Genomic DNA, 23,188 nt, shown 5'->3' on the forward strand with positions numbered 1-23,188 from the left:
TAGAAAAAGTATTGTATTGCCCCCCAAAAGTCATTCAAATTACCAATATACACTTATTACAGGAAATGCACATTAAGTGTTTTTTTTTCCTGCACTTACTACTGCATCAAGGCTTCACTTCCTGGATAAAATGGTGATGTCACGACCCGACTCCCAGAGCTGTGCGGCTGTGGCTGCTGGGGAGGATGATGGCAGAGGGATGCTCAGTGTCCCTCCAGTGCCCTGTGTCCCTCAGTGTCCCCCTGCCATAACCCTCTCCAGCAGCCACAGCCCGCACAGCTCTGGGAGTCGGGTTGTGACATCACCGTGTTATCCAGGAAGTGACATCACCATGTTATCCAGAAGGGAAGCCTTGATGCAGCAGTAAGCGAAGGGAAAAAGAACTTTATAAGCATTCTTAAAGAGAACCAATCATGGCAGTTTTTTTACAGTCTGTATCTTATACTTTACCTGATCCTCTTGTTCAATGCAGTAAGGCCGGCGCCGCCATCTTGATTACATTACTTGCGTTCCACCACTGGAACGCAAGTGACGTAATCAAGATGGCGGCGCCGGCCTTGCTGCAGCACACAAGAAGATCAGGTAAAGTATAAGATGCAGACTGCAAAGGCAGTCTGTATCTTCATAAATAGAGAAAATGAAGATACAGACTGCAAAGGCAGTCTGTATCTTATACTTTACCCAATCCTGGTTTTCGGTGCAGCAAGGCCGGCGCCGCCATCCTGATTACGTCACTTGCGTTCCAGCTGTGGACCGCAAGTGACGTAATCAAGATGGTGGCGCCCTTCCTTGCTGCACCGAAAACCAGGATTGGGTAAAGTATAAGATACAGACTGCAAAGGCAGTCTGTATCTTCATAGACATAGATAGACATAATACTTTGATAATAGGGACAGTGAGTTTTAGGTGATAACTTCTCTTTAAATGGTTAGTTTTAACGTACACAAAAATATGGTCCACCACCTATTTGTGTACTCTAAAGGAAAGAAAAAAACGGATCCAAACAGATTTTATGCAATTGCATCCCATAAAACGTATATATTAAATGGACTACAAGAACACAGTGTGAACCCAACCTTACTGTTCTCTAAAAAATAACTTCTGAAACATCACTGGGCATGACAATTCGATTGGTCAGGGTCTGGGTGACTGTCAGATACCACACGAATCCACCAGAAACAACCTCCATGTGCCTTCTTATAAAATCATTGGTAAGGTGTGGGGCATAACAGACTATGGTGTCGTATATCGGAATACGGCCGTGTCTACATTCAAACATACTAGTGATACGCCTCTTCTTAACTTGATGGCCGCTGGACAGGGCCAGGTATATCGTTGCTGAGTTTTTCTGCTCCACTATTATCTTTTAATGCCTTAGTAACGCCGCAGTCCTCTTTACACCAGGATTTGGAAATGGCCATTAATTATTAGCTATACACTTTAAGTGACCTCGCAGCCTGGCACATGTTATTTTCCTCTCAGTCTCTGTATCCTGGAAACTTTCCACACATTCCAGACGAATTAGGCGGGAAACAGACACCACGCATGCGCAATGTACTGTTGTGTTCTGCGCGGTGACGTCACTCACCAGTCAGCGCTGGAGCTGGAATCCTGAACAGGCGGCGCTTACCATAACAGTCCTGGTACCCGCAGACCGGAAGGGGGCGGTGACGTCCTGACTGTTGGCTGACGCCTTAGACGGCTCCACCAGCACAGCGAGGCGTGGAACGCAGATACCACGTTGTTATTGGTTGATGGCTGTAAAGGCTTCGTGATGTCAGCTTCCTGGTTATACCAAAGTGGGGAGCAAAAGCTGAGAGTTGATACGGACTCTTCAATAAGGTGAGTGCCGCTATCGGGTTATATAGGCAGCGATAAGCCTGGGCTGCGGGGAGCTATTGTAGGTCTCTGCCACGTTTCATTCATATTGGTTCAGAGTAGACTCTCTTACTGGGGATTTCTGATATAGAGAAGAGCTGGGGTTGTGTTTAGCTCTCCCAAAGCTCTTCTATCCATATCCAAGCTTGTTTTTTGTTGTAGTTTGTTTTTTGCAGGAGCAGTTATACTTTGTAGATAAACAGAATGTATTGTGGAACAAACAAAAGTTTGTGGGGTTAAATTGGGAAAAGCAAAGCACAATTTTGCAACTTTTTGGAGATTTGTTTAAATGCAGTGCATTTTAGGTAAAACTGCTTAGTTTTCTCTATTGTACAGGTCAGTACCTGCCCCGCTCGCTCTGACCCCTATAACTATTCTATCTGTTTTGTCTACGGACATTACGGAAATTACAAAAAAAAATTTAAACTTATTGGGGGAGATTTATCAAACATCACAAAACAAAAAAAGTAACACTCGGCACTACTACAACAAGCAGAGAGTCCAGGGTTCCAATAGCTGAAAGGGTGATTAAAGCAGGTGGTGCTCAGCAGAACGCACACAGTTAAAGGGAACCATTCACCCCGTGGCCCCCGGCAGAAACTGACATACAGTGACATAAAAGGTCAACTTATATATACTTACCACATCGCTCCCGGTACCGTCCCGGATCCCGTTGTTGACACGGAGAAATCGCAGATTCTTCTTCTCGCGCCCATTATGGTAATGAGCTGAGATGAGTCCAACGTCCATAGAAAACGACGGACGAGTCCAACTTATTCATGAGGTCCTCTTCTCGTCGCCGCCCATCCACGCCTCCTGGAACTTGATTGACGTCTTCTGACGAATTCCCATGCAGGCGCCGTTGCGATGGTCTCGTCACCTCTTCTGCGCCTGCGCGGTAAACAGGATACATGCTTGAGACAATCGGCGCACGCGCAGTAAACTGTGAAGCTGCGGAGCCGCTTTAATTGTGAACTGTGCATGCGCCGAAAACGACCGTCACGGCGCCTGCCCGGGATCCGGTGAGAAGAAAGAAGATGAGGAGGAAGAAGACCCGGCGTCAATCAAGTGTCGGAGGTGGGGAGAAGGCTGGACTTAGGGCCCGGGGGCGCTCATTACCATAATGGGCGCGAGAAGAAGAATCGGCAATTTCTCCGTGTCAACAACGGGATACGGGACGGGACCGGGAGCGATGTGGTAAGTATATTGACCTTTTATGTCACTGTATGTCAGTTTCTGCCGGGGCCACGGGGTGAATGGTTCCCTTTAATAGTATCAAACAAAGTCCAGTAAAGTAAAGGAGAAACTGCGGCAACTCACCGGTCTGTAGTGAATTCTTCTTTATTGATTCAACATTCTTGTACAGAAAGGCATCAGGGGGGTGAATGGGAGGACGTACACACGGACAGATAGTGGATAGCAATCCACTGTCTGTTCGTGTGTACGTCCTCCCATTCACCCCCCTGATGCCTTTCTGTACAAGAATGTTGAATCAATAAAGAAGAATTCACTACAGACCGGTGAGTTGCCGCAGTTTCTCCTTTACTAGATTTATCAAACATGCTGTAAAGTGAAACTGGCTCAGTTGCCCCTAGCAACCAACCAGATTCCACTTTTCATTCCTCACAGATTCTTTTGAAAATGAAAGGTGGAATCTGATTGGTTGCTAGGGGCAACTGAGCCAGTTTCACTTTACACCATGTTTGATAAATCTCCCCCATTTTTTTAAGTCCGCTTAGTGCATTTTATAGGCAACTTTAGATTGATTTACACGTGGATTGTGTAATTAGAGATGGGTGAATTTACATAAGAAACTAAGCGAAGCGCTGCTTACCTATCTGCATTCTGCTCATCAGGCTGCAGGCTGGGAAGTCTGCTCCTTTTCTTTCCTGTTGGATCCACATCTGGTTTTGCACAAAACCTGCCATGTGTGATTCCAGCATGAAAGTATACATTTCTGGTAACTATGATAGATGAATGGCTTTTTTAAGCTACAGATACACTGCAATTTTGGTCACACAGCATGAAGATCCTTTCTCCTTTTTGCGACTTGGCATCTAATGATTGTCACACAACTGTCTCTAAGTATTCAAACAAATTAGATGTTTGGGCACGCTCAACTTCATTGGCATTGATTTCAGTGAAAATTGTGTCAGTGCAACCTGCTACCCAACATTTCTGTGTTTTGACTACTTAAACTTGAGGCACAACTATACAGGGCACTATTGGCCAAGCAGACCAGTGCAAATGATGCATGTTCGTTGGTGATTGTGCCTTTTTTTTTTTTTTTTTTAATACAGGAGAAGAAACCATTGTTGTTTGGCCACACATCTCCCTATGTAAACAGGAGATGTGCAGCCAATTATAGTGAAGTGTAACCTGTATAAAGGATTCCTATATGAGCATCAGTCTACTAGATTGACACTTGTATCAAGCAATTCTGAAAAAAACCCAAAAGACTGTTAGACAGGCCAACCCACGCTGCAAGCGAGAGCTGATCTAATAGATTGGTGCTTGCTTGTATCAAGTCATTTTGAGAGAACCCTAAAGACTGTATTAGACAGGCCAACCCACGCTGCAAGCGACCACTGATCTACTAGGTTGGTGCTCTCTTACCTAGCTTATTAGACAGCTCGATAATTGCAGGGCCAGGGCTGGATGGACATTGCTAGTAATGTTTGTGCAGCCCTTTGCTGTAACCTATCTCAGTATATGCCTGATAACAAGCCTTGTTAGATGCCCATAGCTCTGCACGGAGCGTTTCCCTGGCTTCTCCTCTCAGCTCTGACCAGGGGACGACTGGAGCTGAGGGGAGGTGCCAGAGAGAAAAAAATCTCTGATAACTTAAATTTTATTTTTTATTCTTTTAGATCAACTGGTGTCAAAAAATTATATAGATATTGTAATTAACTTCTATTCAAAAGTCAGGTTTTCCAGTACTTATCTGCTGCTGTATGCCCTGCAGGAAGTTGTGTTTTATTTCCAGTCTGACATGGTGCTCTCTGCTGCCCCCTCTGTACGTAACAGGAATTGTATTAAGTAGGAAAGGTTTTCTATAGGGATTTGCCACTACTTTGGACAGTTCCCAGAGGTGGCAGCAGAAAGCACGGTGTCAGACTGGAAAGAATAAACCATGTCCTGTAGGACATACAGCAGTTGATAAGTACTCTATATAACTTGATTTGAAAGGGAGAAAAAATTTGTTCAGTATAAGGCCGGTCTCAGAAAAGATTGTCCCGGCCGATACCGCAGGCCGGATGATCTTTAGCGCCGCTGAGTTCTGATGTGGGCACGCACAGATGCCTGCCGTATCCTTACTGCACACTATGGAGTGTGTGGCCGGAGCCGCTTGCTACATAGTGGGCACTGACAGGGTTTTCTGCGGCCGCTATTCATTGAATAACGGATGCAGAAAACTGACAGGTCTGTTTTCTACTGCGCCGCTAGGGATACCGGCCAGAGTGTATACACTCCGGTCAGGATTCCCTCAGCCTGCAGCACAACTTAAATACTGCACTAAATCACGGCTGTTGCAACAACGGCTGTGATTACCGCGGCACTTACGTTGTGTGAACATAGCCTAATGCTAATTCAGCATTTGGATTGTTTTTGATTATAATTTAGAGTTTGTATTAAGTAACAGTCACAGTAAATATTTGTGATTTCCCCCCCCCCCCCCCCCCCCCCTCCTGTTTTTTCAGATGGATAGAAGTGGAACATCACCCCCATCAGCGATAAATGACTTGCATCTATTACGAGGCAGCGTGTCTTCTTCAGGTGCACGGTGTATGTATATTATTTGCATATTACAATCAGATATCTGAAGGATTTTCTTCCTCAGCCACTTAGCAGCCAATAGGCACAGAATTTCACTTAGTATTATGTAAATTAGTTTGGAAGAAATGCCCAATCGTTTTTAAAAATACACACTTATGGAACTTGATTTTTTTTTATTTTTTTGTGGATCCACAGGTTTCCGCAACAGTACAAATTTGTAGTGAATGGGGAAAATGTGCAATAAATCCACAGCATCTCTGACACAAAAATATACTTGCTGCAGTATGTAGATGAGCAAAATTCCCATTGTACTGGAAAAGGAAAAAAATCAAAGCTTTTTGTTCTAGTTTTTCTTCAATGACATTTTAGTTTTTATTCTTACACAACATCAAAGGTCAAGTATACTAGTACTAGTACATAACAATAAAAAGCCCACAACTTTACTGCAGTGATGTTACAACTCATCGTGCAAATCCAGATAAAATTCTTTAGTCGTTTTGTAATATAGCATAGGAAAAAAACCTAGATAGAGAGGAACTGAATGTGATGCAAGACAAACAAAGGAAAGAACACAAAAGTGATGCAAGACAGACAAAGGAAGGAACATAGCCAGAGGGGAGGGAGGAAGGGAAAAGTATATAGGCACAATTGTAAGTACTTACAAAAGGTGAGTGGACAGTCCTGAATATCTGAACAATATCTCCAATTAGGAAGGGAAAGAGACCATAGTAGATCCAAGGGTTGAAGTAATAGAATGATGTACCCGATGGTATAGTTAAAGGGAATCTGTCAGCTATAATTTATGTTTTAAACTGGATCGTTCGGACAGCCCATAGAGGATAGCAGTGGTCTGCTGCCGCCGCTCCTATTCCTCAGAGCGACGGCAGCAGATCATTGCTATCTTAGTCGTTTGTCTTTTAACATGTTGAAAGACAATGACAGACATCGATCAGCTGACTGATCACTGTCTTCTATTACACAAGACTATTATCCAGCTGTGCTTCCAAGATGTAGAAAAATACTTTTATTCTCTGCTGTAAAGAGTCAGAGACTTTTCCAGGCTCCTCATCTGCTGCAAGCTGAAATGTCTCCTCTGCAGTTGACATTCTATTTGAAGAGGTTATCTGGGAGGAGACAAAGGTTTATATATGCAGGCTTATATGAAAAGATACAGTGACCATCTATATCTATATAATAAAAATCAAAGTCTGTCTGTCTGTCCTAAATAGACTTCCAAACGCCTGAACCGTTTGACCCCAAATTTGGCACACAGATACATTGGGTGCCCAGGAAGGTTTTAGCGAAGGTCCCATCCCCGCCAGATGTACAGGAGAGAAGGGGGAGGGGGAAGAGCGGCGCCCCATAGAGATGAATGGGAAAATCTCCTCACTGCACACACAGGTGATATAATTAGCTGCAGCAGACACGGCAGTTGGAGCCTTAGCAACCAATAGGATTACTGCTTTCATTTTCACAGGGAGCAATGGTTGCTAGGGAAGCTGCCTCACAACATCCACAGTAATAACTGGTAGACCCCCTACTCCATCTATACAGTACATGTATACAGGACCCCCTACTCCATATCTATACAGTACATATATACACAGGACCACCTACTCCATCTATACAGTACATGTATATACAGGACCTCCTACTCCATCTATACAGTACATGTATATACAGGACCCCCTACTCCATCTATACAGTACATGTATATACAGGACCCCCTACTCCATCTATACAGTACATGTATATACAGGACCCCCTACTCCATCTATACAGTACATGTATATACAGGACCCCCTACTCCATCTATACAGTACATGTATATACAGGACCCCCTACTCCATCTATACAGTACATGTATATACAGGACCCCCTACTCCATCTATACAGTACATGTATATACAGGACCCCCTACTCCATCTATACAGTACATGTATATACAGGGCCCCCTACTCCATCTATACAGTACATGTATATACAGGGCCCCCTACTCCATCTATACAGTACATGTATATACAGGGCCCCCTACTCCATCTATACAGTACATGTATATACAGGGCAACCTACTCCATCTATACAGTACATGTATACAGGACCCCCTACTCCATCTATACAGTACATGTATATACAGGGCACTACAGGTATACCAAACTGTGACTGGGTAACACTGCCACATGAGACCTGACCAATACCGCCATACTGTGCTGGATAACACTGTCATACCAGACCTGACCAATACCGCCATACTGTGCTGGATAACACCGCCATACCAGACCTGACCAATACCGCCATACTGTGACTGGATAACACCGCCATACCAGACCTGACCAATACCGCCATACTGTGCTGGATAACACCGCCATACCAGACCTGACCAATACCGCCATACTGTGCTGGATAACACCGCCATACCAGACCTGACCAATACCGCCATACTGTGACTGGATAACACTGCCATACCAGACCTGACCAATACCGCCATACTGTGACTGGATAACACTGCCATACCAGACCTGACCAATACCGCCACACTGTGACTGGATAACATTGCCACATCAGACCTGACCAATACTACCATACTGTGACTAGGTAACACTGTCATACCACACCTGACCAATACCACCATACTGTGACTGGATAACACCGCCACACCAGACCTGACCAATACCGCCATACTGTAACTGGATAACACCACTATACCAGACCTGACCAATACCGCCACACTGTGACTGGAGAACACCGCCACACCAGACTTGACCAATACCGCCATACTGTGACAATAACACTGCCATACCAGACCTGACCAATACCGCCATATTGTGACTGGATAACACCGCTATACCAGACCAATACCGCCATACCCCCCTCGAAAAGACACCAGATTTTCGGGCAAGTCTGAACGGGAGGGTACTGCCCCTCTGCAAGGTGCTACCCTACGCACCAGACCATGGGTGCCTAATGGTAAATACGACCCTGCAGGTATACAGGACACTGACACTTTATACCCGGGCAGCGCCGGGTACATTTTCTAGTTAGTAATAATAAATTATTAGTGTGTTTAAGTGTCATTTGTAATAAAGTCTAACAGGTCATCAGACACGTCAAAAGTTACTGACCACACGAGTTGTCTCTCCAAGACACACTGTGATCCTGCGATACGGCTAGGGGAGTGCGCAGCAGTCTCTCGCCCGCTGTCAATCAAATTTGACTCTTTTGATTCAATAAAGTCTAATCTGCTGGGGAGTGGAGCGAGCAAACTCTCCCCCAACTGTATCCTTAGGATCGCAGCGGGTTTCCGGAGTGAGACCTGGTGTGATCAGTAACTTTTCATCTGTCTGTTGACCGGTCAAAAGATACTACAAATTATTTATTTCTTATTTATACTAATGGTCACTATAAAACTTCTCATATAAGCCTTTTATATACAAACCTTTAAACACATCACCAAGAAAGGTGGGAGTATTACCTGCAATGGTACCCGCCGTGTGAATTTTAACCTAGGAAATAACTTCATAATTGATTAACTATCTATGTTCTATTGTGAAAATAGGATGAAATGTTCCTGAAATCTTCCCATGTTCTTTCTCCTTAGCTGTGGATGTGATTGTGTACCTGGTAAATGATAGTGCCATACCACTTACAGTGGACGGACTTTCAGCCACAACAGCACATGAGTTACACAGGAAAATTCTGGAAGTTCTTCACCTCCCTGATGTTGCTCAGGAAGTATTTGCCCTGTGGCTTATTTCTCCATTTTTAGGTAAGGCCCTTTACAATATTAGTATCTCGCACAACTAGATCTATTCTAGTCACTGCTAATCTGTTTATTTTCTCCCCTTTTGCAGAGGTACAGCTGAAGCCAAAACATCATCCCTACAAAGTCTGTAGACAGTGGCATGATCTTCTGACACGTTTCACTAACTGTGCAGTAGAAGATCTTCACCTTGGTAAATTATGATTAAAAAGTTTTCGGTATTATAATGTTTTCAGTGGTCTCGCATGTTTTCTGCGTTGCTTTGTCCAAAGCATGACTCGGATTATAAATAAATAAACCAAAGCTCAATGAATCTTGCAATATGACGCAGTATTTAGAAAGTGGATCTGTCATCACACTTTGCTGCATTGTGTACAGGTGGTGTAGCATGGGGACAGGTCTGTCATATAATTAAAACATTGTTCCATTTGGCTAATAGACTATACATGGGCACTGTCACTCTTTACTACATGAGTTGCAATACCAATATTAGTCAATGGGACTATGTCAGTAGCTTGCAGAGAGAGCAATACATAGCCATGCATTTCTTTCTCAGTCGCCATTATCACAGCCATGGGTGGATTTTTACTGATCCTCTGATGCCAGTGCTGCTAGACCTCTACTGTGGGTTTAGTATCAGTGACACTAAACGGTCAGCTGACAGTTCAGCCACAACTTCCCCTGTCTGTTTTGATGGTGAGCACTGGGAGCCAGGATGTTATTATACATCCTGGTGTGGGAACTAACCTCTCACCAGGACAAAGAATCCTAATGAATAATATATCCGCTGTGTAATGCATAAATAATACCCCCCCCCCCTTCTAACCTTGTCACCAGTGATTGATGGGTGACAAGTATACTTGCAGGGGCCTGCTCTTCTCATGGCAAATATACAGGATATTCCAGACGTGCTTTCCAGAATTACAAAACCACAACAGGTTGTGTTTGGTATTAATATTGACTTCAATGAAACCATGCTGCTAAACCACATCCAAACTGAGAGCAAGAGTGTTGCTGTTTATAAAAGAAAGAAGCCATGAGTTTTCTAATTCTGGACAACCCCTTTAGGGTACATTTGCACATATCGTACTGCAGCAGATTTTTTACGCTGCAAGTTTCTTGCAGTGAAATCCACTGCAATGACGATTTACCATTAAAGGGGTAGTGCGGCGGTAAACATTTATTCACAAAATAACACGCATTACGAAATTATGCAACTTTGTAATGTGTGTTATGTATGTGAATGGCCCCCTGCGGGAGGCCCGCCGAACCGCTTCATCCGTCCCTCATGCCGGCCCCCCTATGCCGCGTTATTAGCTGCTTAGCCGCGATTGGCTGAGCATAACTGTGCTCAGCCAATCGCGGCTGAGCAGCTGGTGACGCGGTAGAGGGGGGGCCGGCGCTAGGGACGGATGGAGCAGTTCGGCAGGCCTCCCGAAGATGAAGTCATTCACAAGATGGCGGACGGGGGTCGACACGAGATGCGGTGAGTATAATGCACCACACTTCCAGGTCTAGCTTGGGGGGGGGACACGGGGAAGGGGGCCATTTACATACATAACATACATTACAAAGTTGTATAACTTTGTAATGTGTGTTATTTTGTAAATAAATGTTTACCGCCGCACTACCCCTTTAAGGCTTTGTTCCCACAGTGTTGACATTGAGTGGATGGACGTCATTAAAGGGGTACTCCAGCGTGGGGGCACTTTTTTGGGGGGGACCGGGGAGGAGGTGGCTGAAATAAAAGACGTCCACTTACCTCCCCGGTTCCATCGCGGGTCCCACATCACTGCGCTTCGGTGCCCGGTTCCCGGCCGCTTCCGGGTGTCTGACACGGGCCCGAGACGTGACGTCTCAGGTCCGCTCAGCCACTCAGTGAAGGAGGCGGGATCCGTTTGAAGTCCGCTCGGATCCCACCTCCTTCACTGAGTGGCTGAGCGGCCCTGAGGAGTAGCATCTCGGGCTGCGTCTGACACCCGGAAGCGGCCGGGGACCGGAGCGCCGTGATGCGGGACCCGCCGCTGGAACCGGGGAGGTAAGTGGACGTCTTTTATTTCAGCCACCTCCTCCCCGGTCCCCCAAAAAAAGTGCCCCCACGCTGGAGCACTCCTTTAAATGACAAATAATTGCAGTTATTTTCAAACAACCATTGTTGTTTTGAAATAATAATTATTTGCCATTAAATAGCGGCCATTCACTAAACAACCATTGTTGTTTTGAAATAATGATTATTATTGTTGTTTTGAAATAATGATTATTTGCCATTAAATGGCGGCCATTCACTAAATTTCAGCAGTGTGTTAGCATAGCCCTTCTGTGTTTTAAATCCACTCCTGGATTTGGTTGCAAAATAACGAGCAAAAATACTGTTGGAGAACATAGCCTAAATTTAAATTGCAGCTGGAAGATTCCCTTTAACATCACAGCAGCAATATATTTTACAAGACTATGAAAATCTGCTGCAATGGAGTATCATAGGCTTTAATAGTAATAAGTATTGCAGCGGATTTCTCTACGTGTGAAGGTACCCTCAAAGAGTGTATATGTCCAAAGCGCACTTTGTGTGTTTTTAGAGCAATCGTTATACTATCATATGATGGATGTAGTTTGGGACAGTAATTAACTTTCCCTGCAGCTGCTTATGATCTTTTTTATGTATCGTAAAGGGTACACCAGTGAGAATTCTGTTTTCAGATAATTTTATTAGTTGATTTTAAAGTATTTTTGTTACTGGAGTACCCCTTTAACAAAATGTCAGTGACTGTTGTGTAAGTAAGGAGTCCACACTGGTCAGAGCCTTTGGTTGTGAAGTTTCCTGTAGCATGTCACTCACAACATGCAACCTTAGTGGTTATTTTATGCAGCTTTATTTTTACCCTCAGCTTTTCAAAAGTAAAAATTTGCAAGTCTGAGATTTATGACACTTGACTGAGTTGTCTGCCAAAAAAAGTGAAATCAGAAGATAAGGAAGTCTGAGGTTGCCCATATTGTGCCATTCAAAGCCTTTCTATGAAAGCTTTGGTTAGACAAATAGCTTTAGCCTGAGTAATTTTTTTTCTCTTCCATGATCTAATCCCTAAAGCATTTAAGTGTAATAAGAGTTTCCTTTAAAGGAAACTATCAGCAGGTTAGTTGAATCTAACCTACTGACAGCTCCCTATTGCGCACTCCCTAAGGGTATTATTACACGGAACGATAATCGGCCCAATTCGGCCGATTATCGCTCCATGTAATAAAGACATCGATCAGCAGATCGTTTTCATCGGCTGATCGTTGATATAGGTTAGAACCTATAATTGTCGGGCGCTGACCGCGCATCGCTACGTGTAATAGCGGTGCACGGCCGGCGACTGACTATATACATTACCTATCCACGCTCCAGGGCTGCTCCTGCGGTCCACTTCTCCCCGGGTCCCACGCGCTCTAGCTTCAGAACGGCCTGTTAGCTGACAGGTCGCTCAGCCAATCACAGGCTGGGACTGCCGCGGTCTGTCATTGGCTGAGTGGCCTGTCAGCTGACAGGCCGCTCTGAAGCTAGAGCGCGTGAGAGAAGCGGACCATAGAAGCAGCCCCGGAGCGTGGATAGGTAAAGTATATAGTTAAAGCAAGGTCTGCAAGGACATCAGTAACGATGTCCTTGCAGCCCTTGTTAGACGATTATCGGGCCTTGTAATAGGCCCAGTAAACGAGCGCTGATCTAGCGCTCATTTACAGGTATTATCGGGCCCCCATCGGCCTGTGTAATACCACCCTAAGTCCCTTACCTTTATCCTCTGGGCCAGTTCCATGCAGTTTTCAGTTTAATACTGTGTCTAGTAAGGCCGTTTAGAGTACTGGGGATTAGGCTACCTCTCCCAGAGCACCGATCCCGTCTGCACCACTGATCACTATAAGAAGAGGCCGGCCGGGGGACGATCGGAGCTCTGAGAGCTGTAGCCCTACCTCCACTGCTCCAAACGGCCTTACCAGACATTAAACTGGAAACTGCGCCAAGGATGGAGATAAGATACCTTCATCCTCAGCGCCCCATGTGTAATAGAAAAATAAAGGCAGGTTAGATTTATCTGCAATGCATTTTCCTTAAAGTCTTATTTTTTTCTTTTATCTCAGATGAACCTACACTCCAGTTTCGCAGAAATATTTTCTTTCCCAAAAGTAGAGAACTTCAGGTGAGTTGAATTTATTCTTTGCTTTTCTGCGCTACACTTTTTTTTTGGCAGTATTTTTAAAGGGGAACTATCAGGAGCTTAGGCAAATCTAACTTGGTCTAGAGACATACCTTCCTCCTCTGTGCCCTGTGTGCAATAGGGACATATCAGCAGGTTAGAGTCGTCTAACTGCTGATAGTTCCCCTTTAAAAATACTGCCTTCAGCAGGTTAGACTAATCTAACCTGCTGATAGCCCCCTATTGCACAGGGCACCGAGGAGGAAGGTATGTCTCTGTACCGAGGATTACTGAGCTAACGGGACGGGGACGGGAACGGCGCAGAGGATGAAGAGAACACACATACCTGGCGCCCTGTGCGGAATAGAAGGCTATCAGTAGGTTAAATTTGTCTAACCTTCCCCTTTAAAGTGAATGAACCACTTTGATCATTGAAAACATTTTATATACTACCTTGACAGCTTGTACATGTGATGTTGCTGTGTATTTTTTTTACATCCCCCTCCAGGTTCCCGCCATCAGCGCCGGTTTGTAATATGCAAATCTGCTCTCTCTATGCACTAGAGACTGGCCCGGCCCCCCCAGTGTACCAATATCCCTCCCCTTTGTGATGCAGCCAAACTTAATTGTAAGGGAGCTGCGTCACAGAGGGGATATTGATACACTGGGGGCACCAGGCCCATCTCCAATGCATGGAGAGGACCGATTTGCATATTGCAGATGGCAGGAATCTGGTGGTAGGTTAAAAAATAGACCTTACCAACATAATGTATGCGCCGGCGATGACAAGGTAGTGTGAAAGTATATTTTCACTGATCTAAGTGGTTCATTGCTTAGTTGCCTAGTTGTGGGCTTTGTAGCCCTAAAAGTAACTAGAAATTGAGTTGACTTCTGGGCCTGGCTTAATCAACTTGACTTCAATATTTGTGCAGATTTCAGATGAGGGAATATTGCGTTTGCTGTATGAGGAGGCAAAATACAATGTTCTGGAAGGCAGGTATCCATGTGATATAGAAGACTGTGAACTCTTGGGTGGTCTGTCTTGCTGTTTGGAGATGGGGCCATATAGCCAAGAAAAACATACACCCTCCACGCTAAGGTATGGTATTATACTTCTGTATTCATAGTATCATGTGATTTTATATCCACCATTAATGCTCATGTGTTCTACAACTTCAACAAAGTGCATAAATCAGTAGTGCAGACAAATGTAAGATTTTTAAGTGCAATAAGTGTGTAAGTTTTACATTCTCCACTTACCAGGCTACTTTCTTGGTGCTCTTTCCCTCCTAAATTTATCATTCTGCAAAAACTACTTGAGTCCGTCAGTGTCTCTAGATGGATCAGCTCACTGAAGTATGAGATTTTAGCTGCCCATACAAGTCCCTGGAGAGGGGAGTAGTGGGGAGTGGCTTGAGAGAGACAGAGAGGATCTACTCTTCTGTGTCTAGATTGCAGTGGAGGCTGGGATCCATGTTCTATGGCATAGCTGGGCCGTGACGTTGTCATATCCTCATTTGCTCTTACCACGCCTGTGGCACAGAAGATGAATTCCCACCTCCACCAGAGTAGGAGCAACCAATTCAGATGATGTCATAAAGGGGGTGGGGACTACTACGCCAATGTAGGTGGGAAGACAGGGGCGTTACCCCTGTGAAGCCCCGCCCAGATGACACTGTCCACCAATAACAAAAAGCATTTATGGCCAGAAGGACAACAAAGACATGTTTTATTCAAGTAAATATGAACTGTGCAGCATGTAAACTTCTAAATGGTGCTGAGGACGGCATATATATATGGGGGGGTGACAATATAACTTTAATATATATTTCTCACTTTATGCAGAATGTGTTCTTGCAGGATTGCTTGATTTATTTTTGTTACTGCTGCTCTTACAGGCCAAAGCTTCAGTCCTTTCTTCCTTCATATTTATGTAAAAAGAAGATGGGGATACTAACTGCATTTAGGAATAGAGGAAATCGGCAAGTAAGCTTTGAAGAGACTCTGGTGAATACATATAAAGCAGCTACAGAAAATGTTACAGCTGAAGATGGGGATGTAACTACTTACAGAGAGTATCTGAAGAAGTGCCATGAGCTTCCTTACTATGGGTATGTATGATACAGAGAAATAACTGCATGCATCAGGAATCTGTCATTTGATGTATGTATGCATCCATCCATCCAAGTCAAACAAAATAAAGTTGCCTTGATTTCATTCTTAGATGTGCTTTTTTCCATGGAGAAGTGGACAAGCCCACTCAAAGTTTCCTCAACAGAAATGGACGTAAAACTGTGTCAGTAGCTATAAATATGGAAGGCGTGTCTGTCATAGATCGCAAGGAAAAGGTATTTTATTACTTTTGTCATCTAGCAAGATATAGGAAGTCGGGATAGGCCGCCAGTAGCTAATCGACATAGCTGCAATGGCCAGATGTTAAAGGGTAACTATAATAATTTGCGGGTGGCAGGAAACGCTGTGAAAAAACCTGTTGCATCGCTCCCGATTCAGGCACACTCCAGATACAGATTTCTTCCAGCAGTGCAGCTTTTCATTGCAATCAAAAACACTGCTGGAAGAAATCTGTACCTGGAGCGTGCCTGCATTGGCGGTGCAGCAGGGTTTTTTTTACAGCGTATCCTGCTGCCTCGAAAATATTATAGTTACCCTCTAAGCAATGTTCACACAGTGTTTTTTTTTATTAAGAAAAGAATGTCCGTTCTTGCCTTAAAATAATGCACTGCATTAGGGGAACAATGGCCGTTGTTTACACAATGTGTTCAAAAATGGCTGTTGTTCAATATGGCTGCACAAATAATTGACTTGCCAATTATTTGCGGCCACTAGAGTGTGAACAATGGCTGTTGTTCACGCAATGTATGGACGTTCTGACAGCCGTACATTGCATAGACTTCAATGGTGATTTGATTGTAGGCATACCTAAACAAAATAATACGGCCGTAACGGCCACAGGAACATGTAAAACAACAGACATTGTTTTAACACTTTGTGAACATGGCCTAACAGTGTATGGAAGCCAGAATCTTTGTACATTTGTGTAAGTTTTTAGTGATCAGCTGGAGATGTTGGAATTCCGCCTTTCAGTTATTGGTCTATTCTGTGGATACAAAGGAAGAGATAGGGGAGCACAACCGGTGTAGATGGTAGGTGCTTATCACAGACTGGTTTAAACTGTAATAGAAGACTCCATAGCACTCTTTTTTTATGCAAAAGTTTATTGACAGCGTGCAAAGGGCAAATCCAGATATATATACAACATTTAGTACCACACTAGTAGCTATTTAATGGAAACTTTGTAAGGCCAGGGTCTTTTTCAACGTTGCTGTGGAAAAATATGTAAGTAAGTACCCGGGTGGCATAGTCTGCATGTAAATAGGTAAATAATAAACCTAGTAAAGAGTAAGCAGTGGATACCGGTAGTATAGGAGTGATCACTTTAATCATTGGCATATGAAAAAAACAAAACATGGACAAAGAGTAAATTAAATCTAATAGAGCACTTGTAGTCTTTAGCATAAAGGGTTACATAGGGCTGCAGGAAGCTGTTTAATTACTTTCCATGATAAAGTAATAAATATGTGTGTCTTGAAGTCTAGCAGCTGCTGATACCTGCTCACAATGACCAACACAGTGATGATGCTGTATGTGATCATACAATCCATAAACATAGTGATATCAGGATTAATTACAGTAGTGTTAAAGTTCACCTCCTTTGTGCATTCTGACATCTCTACACAGGTGTAAAGGGTAAATTTAGCGGTTTTCATACCTTATTCTATATCATACGTGCTTGTTCAAGTAAAAAGTGTCCTTTTATCAACTGCAGATTGTGTTAAGTGGGCGGGGCCTCACTGCATTAGCACCACTTAGCCCCACCCACAACACAACAGTTGGTCCCGCCCACTCGACGGCCATTGGAACAGGCTGGCCGGAAGGCCTAGACCCCACCCCTTTTACGTCGGCCAACCAATGGACGTCGGGGGGGGGGGGGGGGGGGGGGGGGGGGGGCGCAACGGTGCTGTTGTGGGCGGGGCTAAGTGGTGCTAATGCAGCGAGGCCACGCCCACTTAATACAATCTGCAGTTGTTAAAAGGTCACTTTTTACTTGAACAAACACCATGACTTATGATATGAAATAAGGTATGAAAAACGCTAAATTTACCCTTTACACTTGTGTAGAGATGTCAGAATGCACAAAGGGGGTGACAGTGTCACTTTAAAGAAAAATATACAGGAATAAGTCACAACTGTTTATATTGTATATTATGCCATATTCAGGACCGTCAGCTACAATGAGTTGTGTATTTGCCTGTCTTCCAGCACGTTCTTCTAAGTTTAAAGTTTACAGAGCTGTCTTGGGATCACACATTTCCAGACGAGGAAGAACACATTCTGTGGCTTGAGTTTGATGGAGACAATGAAGGAACACCAGTAAATAAGTTGCTGAAAATATATTCTAAGCAGGTATTGATGCTTGAGCACCTCCGAGATGCTAAAAACGGTGCTGCTGCAGGATTCTTCGGAGAATCACGCTTGCACGGGAAGCAGCCCGTCTTAGGGCCCTATTCCACCGGACGATTATCGTTCAGATTATAGTTAAATCGTTTGAATTTAAACAATAATCGTTCGGTTGAAATACAGTTAACAATTAACGACCGAACGAGAAATCGTTGATTGCTTTATAAGACCTGAACCTATTTTTATCGTTGCTCGTTCGCAAATCGTTCGCATTGAATAAGACGTCGTTCGCTGTAGATACGAACGCAATAGCGAAGAAAAAACTATTGCAAATACGATCATAAGTAATGATTATTGTTCCATGGAAATGAGTGAACGTTTTCAGGTCTTTCGCAATAGGGGCCGTTTGAGATTGTTAATCGTTAACGATTATGCGAACGATAATCGTCCGGTAGAATAGGGCCCTTAGACTGGACATCTTCCCTGCACATGCGCAGTAACTAGAGGCCTTAGTAGGCACAATGGGAGGGGGCGGGCCGATGGGGTGCTTCAGGTGGAAGGGCGATGCCCATAATTCTCCTAAGCCAGGCATTAGCATATCAGCAATTAGCCCCAAGCTCCACAATGCAATAACACAGAAAAAAACGATTAACAGCACTGCCATCATTTGGTAAAAAGCTATAGCAGGTTAATTGGCCAGAACCTGCTGATAGTGCCGCTTTAAAGTTCTCTGCTAACTTCAGTGTATTTAGTATAACCTTAGTTTAACCTAAGTATAACCTTAGTAAAATAGCTGACAATATGTTTCTTTATTACAGGCTGAGCTGATGAGTGGCTTGATTGAGTTTTGTATTGAGCTCAGTCAAGGGATTGACTTGCCTTCTCCAGAACCTATGCAGGGGAACTCACAAGGTCCTGAGAAACGCAGCAAGCTACGCAGACAGGAAAGTGTCTTGTGTAATCGCATTAAAAACCTTACTACAATAGATTATGTTGATGATGGTAAGTCAGAAGCTAGCAGGAAGGAAACACAGTAATGGCTATGCATCTGTTTAGTCAAGTGCAGCTACATTTATAGGTTATTTAAAAGCTACTCAGTTTCCTAACATTTAAGTTAAAGGGTAACTATCAGCAGGTTAGATTTGTCTAACCTGCTGGTAGTTCCCCTTTTAATATATAGTGGAGAGCAACTCATTGAACACTACTTGTTAGACTACTGTAATTGTAATTAGTCATAATATCCAGCTCAAAAAAGTACACAAATTCTGTAAAATAAAAGAAAAAAAAATATATATACTTGCCTTCCTCGTTTCCCCACCATGTTCACAGTGCTGCTCAGCAGGCCCAGGTGAACAGCGGTGGCAGGTGAGTGTAGGTTTTTCTTCTGTCAGTCTATAAGAAATAGAGACCAGCACTACACTTGCACTGGATGTGAGGGGGGTACAGCTATAGTTCATGTCGGGGTGCTCAATCAGCAGCCCAAACCCAATTTCAGAAATTTGCCCTCAATATACCCCTTAACCCCTTAGCGACCCATGACGTATCTGATACGTCATGGTGCCGCGGGGGGTGTTCAGAGAGGGGTCCCGCCGGGATCCCACTCTGAACGGCATCGCTCCCGGCTGATATGTACAGCCGGGCAGTGCCTCTATTAGCCGGCGCGGGTCCCGTTGCCGCGTCGGCTAATTAAGCCTCTAAATGCAGCTGTCAAACCTGACAGCTGCATTTAGAGGCTTTGCTATCCCTGTCCCTGGTGTCTAGTGGGACGGAGATCCGTTCTTCTGCCCGTGCTGGGCCTCAGCGTCGCAATGACGCTGATCCCGGCTCTGCAATAGATTGCTATGGCCTGCAGCAGGCCATAGCAATGGATCACCGATCTGATGGATCATTGCTGTGTATATACACAGCATTGATCTCTATGAGAGATCAGTGCTGTGTATATACAAGTCCCCCAGGGGGGCTTCTAGTTCATGTAAAAATGTTTTTTTAATTAATAAAAAATCCCCTCCCCTTATAAAAGTCCAAATCACCCCCCTTTTACCATTTTATAAATATAAATAAATAAACAAACATATTTGGTATCGCCGTGTGCGTAATTGCCCAACCTTTTTTTTTTGTCACATTCCTGATCTCACACGGTAAACTGCGTCGGCGCCAAAAAATTCCAAAGTGCAAAATTGCGCATTTTTGGTCGCATTAAATCCAGAAAAAATTAAATAAAAAGCGATCAAAAAGTCGTATATGCGCAATCAAGGTACAGATAGAAAGTACATGTCATGGCGCAAAAAATTACACCTGACACAGCCCCTTAGACCAAAGGATAAAAGCGTTATAAGCCTGGGAAGAGAGCGATTTTAAGGAACATATATTTGTTAACAATGGTTTGAATTTTTTACAAGCCATCAGATAATATAAAAGTTATACATGTTACATATCATTGTAATCGTAACGACTTGAGGAACATGCATAACAAGTCAGTTTTACCATAGGGCGAATGGCGTAAATGCAAAACTCCCCAAAATCAAAACAAATTCATTTTCTATTTCAATTTAACAGCTCAAATTATTTTTTTTCCGGTTTCGCAGCATATTTTATGGAAAAATTATGCCTGTCTTTGCAAAGTACAATTGGTTTCGCAAAAAATAAGTGCTCATGTGGGTCTCTAGGTGAAAAAATGCAAGCGCTATGGACTTTTAAACATAAAGTGGAAAAAGCAAAAATGAAAATTGGCTTTGACCTTAAGGGGTTAAGCTCTATTTGCTCCACAGCTACTTCTGCCAACTACTACATGAACATGAATGTGCAGATCCGCTAAGGGTGATCCGTTTTGATAATATGATTACTGTGGCTTTAAAGGAGAACCCCAGCCAAAATGTTGGATTGTGACCGGCAGAGAACTGCAGCCCTGCAAGCTTGTGTGATCGCATAACAGAGGAGCCTGAAGGTCCAGTAGCTACTGCAGGAGGTGCCGTTAGCATGGAATACAGTTGCCAATGTTGGCAATGGTTACTTTTTAAGGGTAAATTCACAAGATTAAATTGGTGTGGATATTACCTACAATTTGCCACAGAATCCATTCACGATGTCCAGTAGCTGCCTGATGTTGTGACGATGTGATGCTCTCAACATGGACCCGACCCTTGTCTCAGAAGGTATACTTCTGAGACTGCCTGGGGAGCAGAACAGGTAAGACCCTTTCTGCTCTTCAGACAACCCCATTAACTTTCACCTTTCTGCTCTTCAGACAACCCCATTAACTTTCACCTTCTTGCTGCAGCATCTTAGATTGAAGACACTCAGCCTAGATCCCAGCCAATGAAATCGTTTGATAGATCGCTGTGGTGGGGACACTATAAGCCAGAAAACCCTTTTCGTGTGGAGAGATCTTGAACACTATTGCTTTATAATAACTCATTTGTTGTATATGACAGCTGGGCGGTTGTCTGAGAAGCTATACTTGTAGCTCCTGAATGTCGGCCAACCATTAGGTGGAGCTGTGGTTTAATAATTACAAACATTATACAGGTCATTTTGATATCAATTCTGACTTCCTTTTCCTTTCAGGTACTGAAATCAAACGTGTAAAGCCTAAGAGAGCGGCGTCATTTTTCAGCCGACAGTCTTCTCATGGTTATGCTTCTGTGCAGCCTTCGGATACCCACACACAGAGCTGACCTTAACTGTGATAGACTGGAAAACCAAAGACCAAATAGACTTCTGAAGCACTGAACCGTTAATATCCACTGTATGGACCAAGCCAAAAATGTAAAACTTTAACACATGTGCCTAATGATTTCACTGCCATGTCCAAAGGGATGGACCTTCAAGGTTGCCAGCATCGAGCATCTACTCTGGAAAGTCCTATTTTCCTATGTACAAAGTGCCTTCATTTCTGTAAAGCAAAAATATTTGCTCTATGACCAAGCTGTATAGTTGAGTTTTCTAGAAGTAGTCTTTCATCTTTTTTGTGTCATACACAAGTCATTTCCTGGTACAATGAAAGGATGTCAAGAGAATCTATACTGAGAAAGTAGAGGCCAATATATCATAGACACCATTCTGGCCCGTGCATTGAGATATTTCTGAGTGACCTGGTACACTAATTTTTTATGTAAAGATAATAGTCACTTGATTCTGAAATGCAGCTGCAGTTTGTACACTAATGCTTTTCATATAAAGAATGCTAAAATAAACTGCTCTACACCGATGGACTTTTATGGGTTGTGTTTTTTTAATGTAGCTTTCTTTTAACATGTCTTAATTAAATGCAGAATAAGGCTACATTCACACATTCAGTAGTTTTTCAGGACTGTATATGATGTGTGCTTCTGTACACTGTAGTATGTGCCTAGATCCTTTGGAAAGGTTGCTGATGTATAAAGCAAACATACAGAATAAATGCAATGTGAACCGACATGGGGCTGTGCAGGAACACAGCCGAATGCTGATCTGCACTTGTTTGCAGTGCCTACATATGGTACAATAAATCCCTGGATTGTTTGTGCAGCCATGTAAAGAAGGGAAAATGACAGCAACGATATGCATATATTCATGCTGCCACTTTCCAAATGCCATCACCTAATCGGTGCATACTCCCCATCAGCGCTGCTTGTGATCTGGCATCTTCACCTTCTTCCTTTCACAGATGCGTCCCACTGTATGTACCCCACCCACCCTGACTCCTTCAGCTGTCAATCACTCTGGAGGAGCAGGGGTGGGAGATACAGTGGTGGCTGGAGAGCGGGAGCAGGACGCATCTGCCACACTGTCACAAAGAAGCTGATGTGATTGCCATCTGGAAACTAGCAGCATGGATATATGCATATCACACAGGAAAATGTACGGCGCATAACAATAAATTTTGAAGCTTGCTCTAAAGATGCCGAGGATCAGTTGTTTTCCCGCTTATAGCATGCTACTGTAATCTTACAACATATGTCAGATTGAAAGTTTTTTACACAGAGGGTAACAGGAGCATGGCACCACACACAGGATATTTTGTTTTCTTGTTTTGTTCACAGATCCAGTAACAGATCTGTAGCTTATATCCCATTGTGGTTTGTTTCCCCCTAACTAAGACTTTATTTTTTTCCTTCCTCTTAATCTGGATTATTTTTCTTATATA

General features: G+C 43.6%; 1 protein-coding gene across 1 annotated transcript; it reads left to right on the plus strand.

Moving 5' to 3' along the window:
• Nucleotides 1–1,641: 1,641 nt before the first annotated feature.
• FRMD8 (FERM domain containing 8) lies at nt 1,642–22,274 on the plus strand. Its single transcript, XM_069965498.1, has 11 exons — nt 1,642–1,842; nt 5,580–5,664; nt 9,254–9,421; nt 9,507–9,608; nt 13,529–13,587; nt 14,517–14,683; nt 15,483–15,695; nt 15,809–15,932; nt 17,926–18,069; nt 18,882–19,065; nt 21,628–22,274. Exons 2-11 carry the CDS (start codon nt 5,580–5,582, stop codon nt 21,735–21,737), a joined length of 1,356 nt encoding a protein of 451 aa, XP_069821599.1. The 5' UTR covers nt 1,642–1,842; the 3' UTR covers nt 21,738–22,274.
• The last annotated feature ends 914 nt before the right edge of the window (nt 22,275–23,188 follow it).

Source organism: Dendropsophus ebraccatus, chromosome 4 (genome assembly GCF_027789765.1).
Source record: "Dendropsophus ebraccatus isolate aDenEbr1 chromosome 4, aDenEbr1.pat, whole genome shotgun sequence".
In the NCBI taxonomy this organism is placed as follows: domain Eukaryota; kingdom Metazoa; phylum Chordata; class Amphibia; order Anura; family Hylidae; genus Dendropsophus; species Dendropsophus ebraccatus.

What these genes read in the sequence shown, in the direction of transcription:
- FRMD8 (XM_069965498.1), top strand. Translation starts at nt 5,580, where the DNA reads ATGGATAGAAGTGGAACATCACCCCCATCAGCGATAAATGACTTGCAT. An exon ending in CCAAAAGTAGAGAACTTCAG is followed by an intron (nt 13,588 to 14,516) that starts GTGAGTTGAATT and finishes ATATTTGTGCAG; the next exon opens with ATTTCAGATGAGGGAATATT. An exon ending in CATACACCCTCCACGCTAAG is followed by an intron (nt 14,684 to 15,482) that starts GTATGGTATTAT and finishes CTGCTCTTACAG; the next exon opens with GCCAAAGCTTCAGTCCTTTC.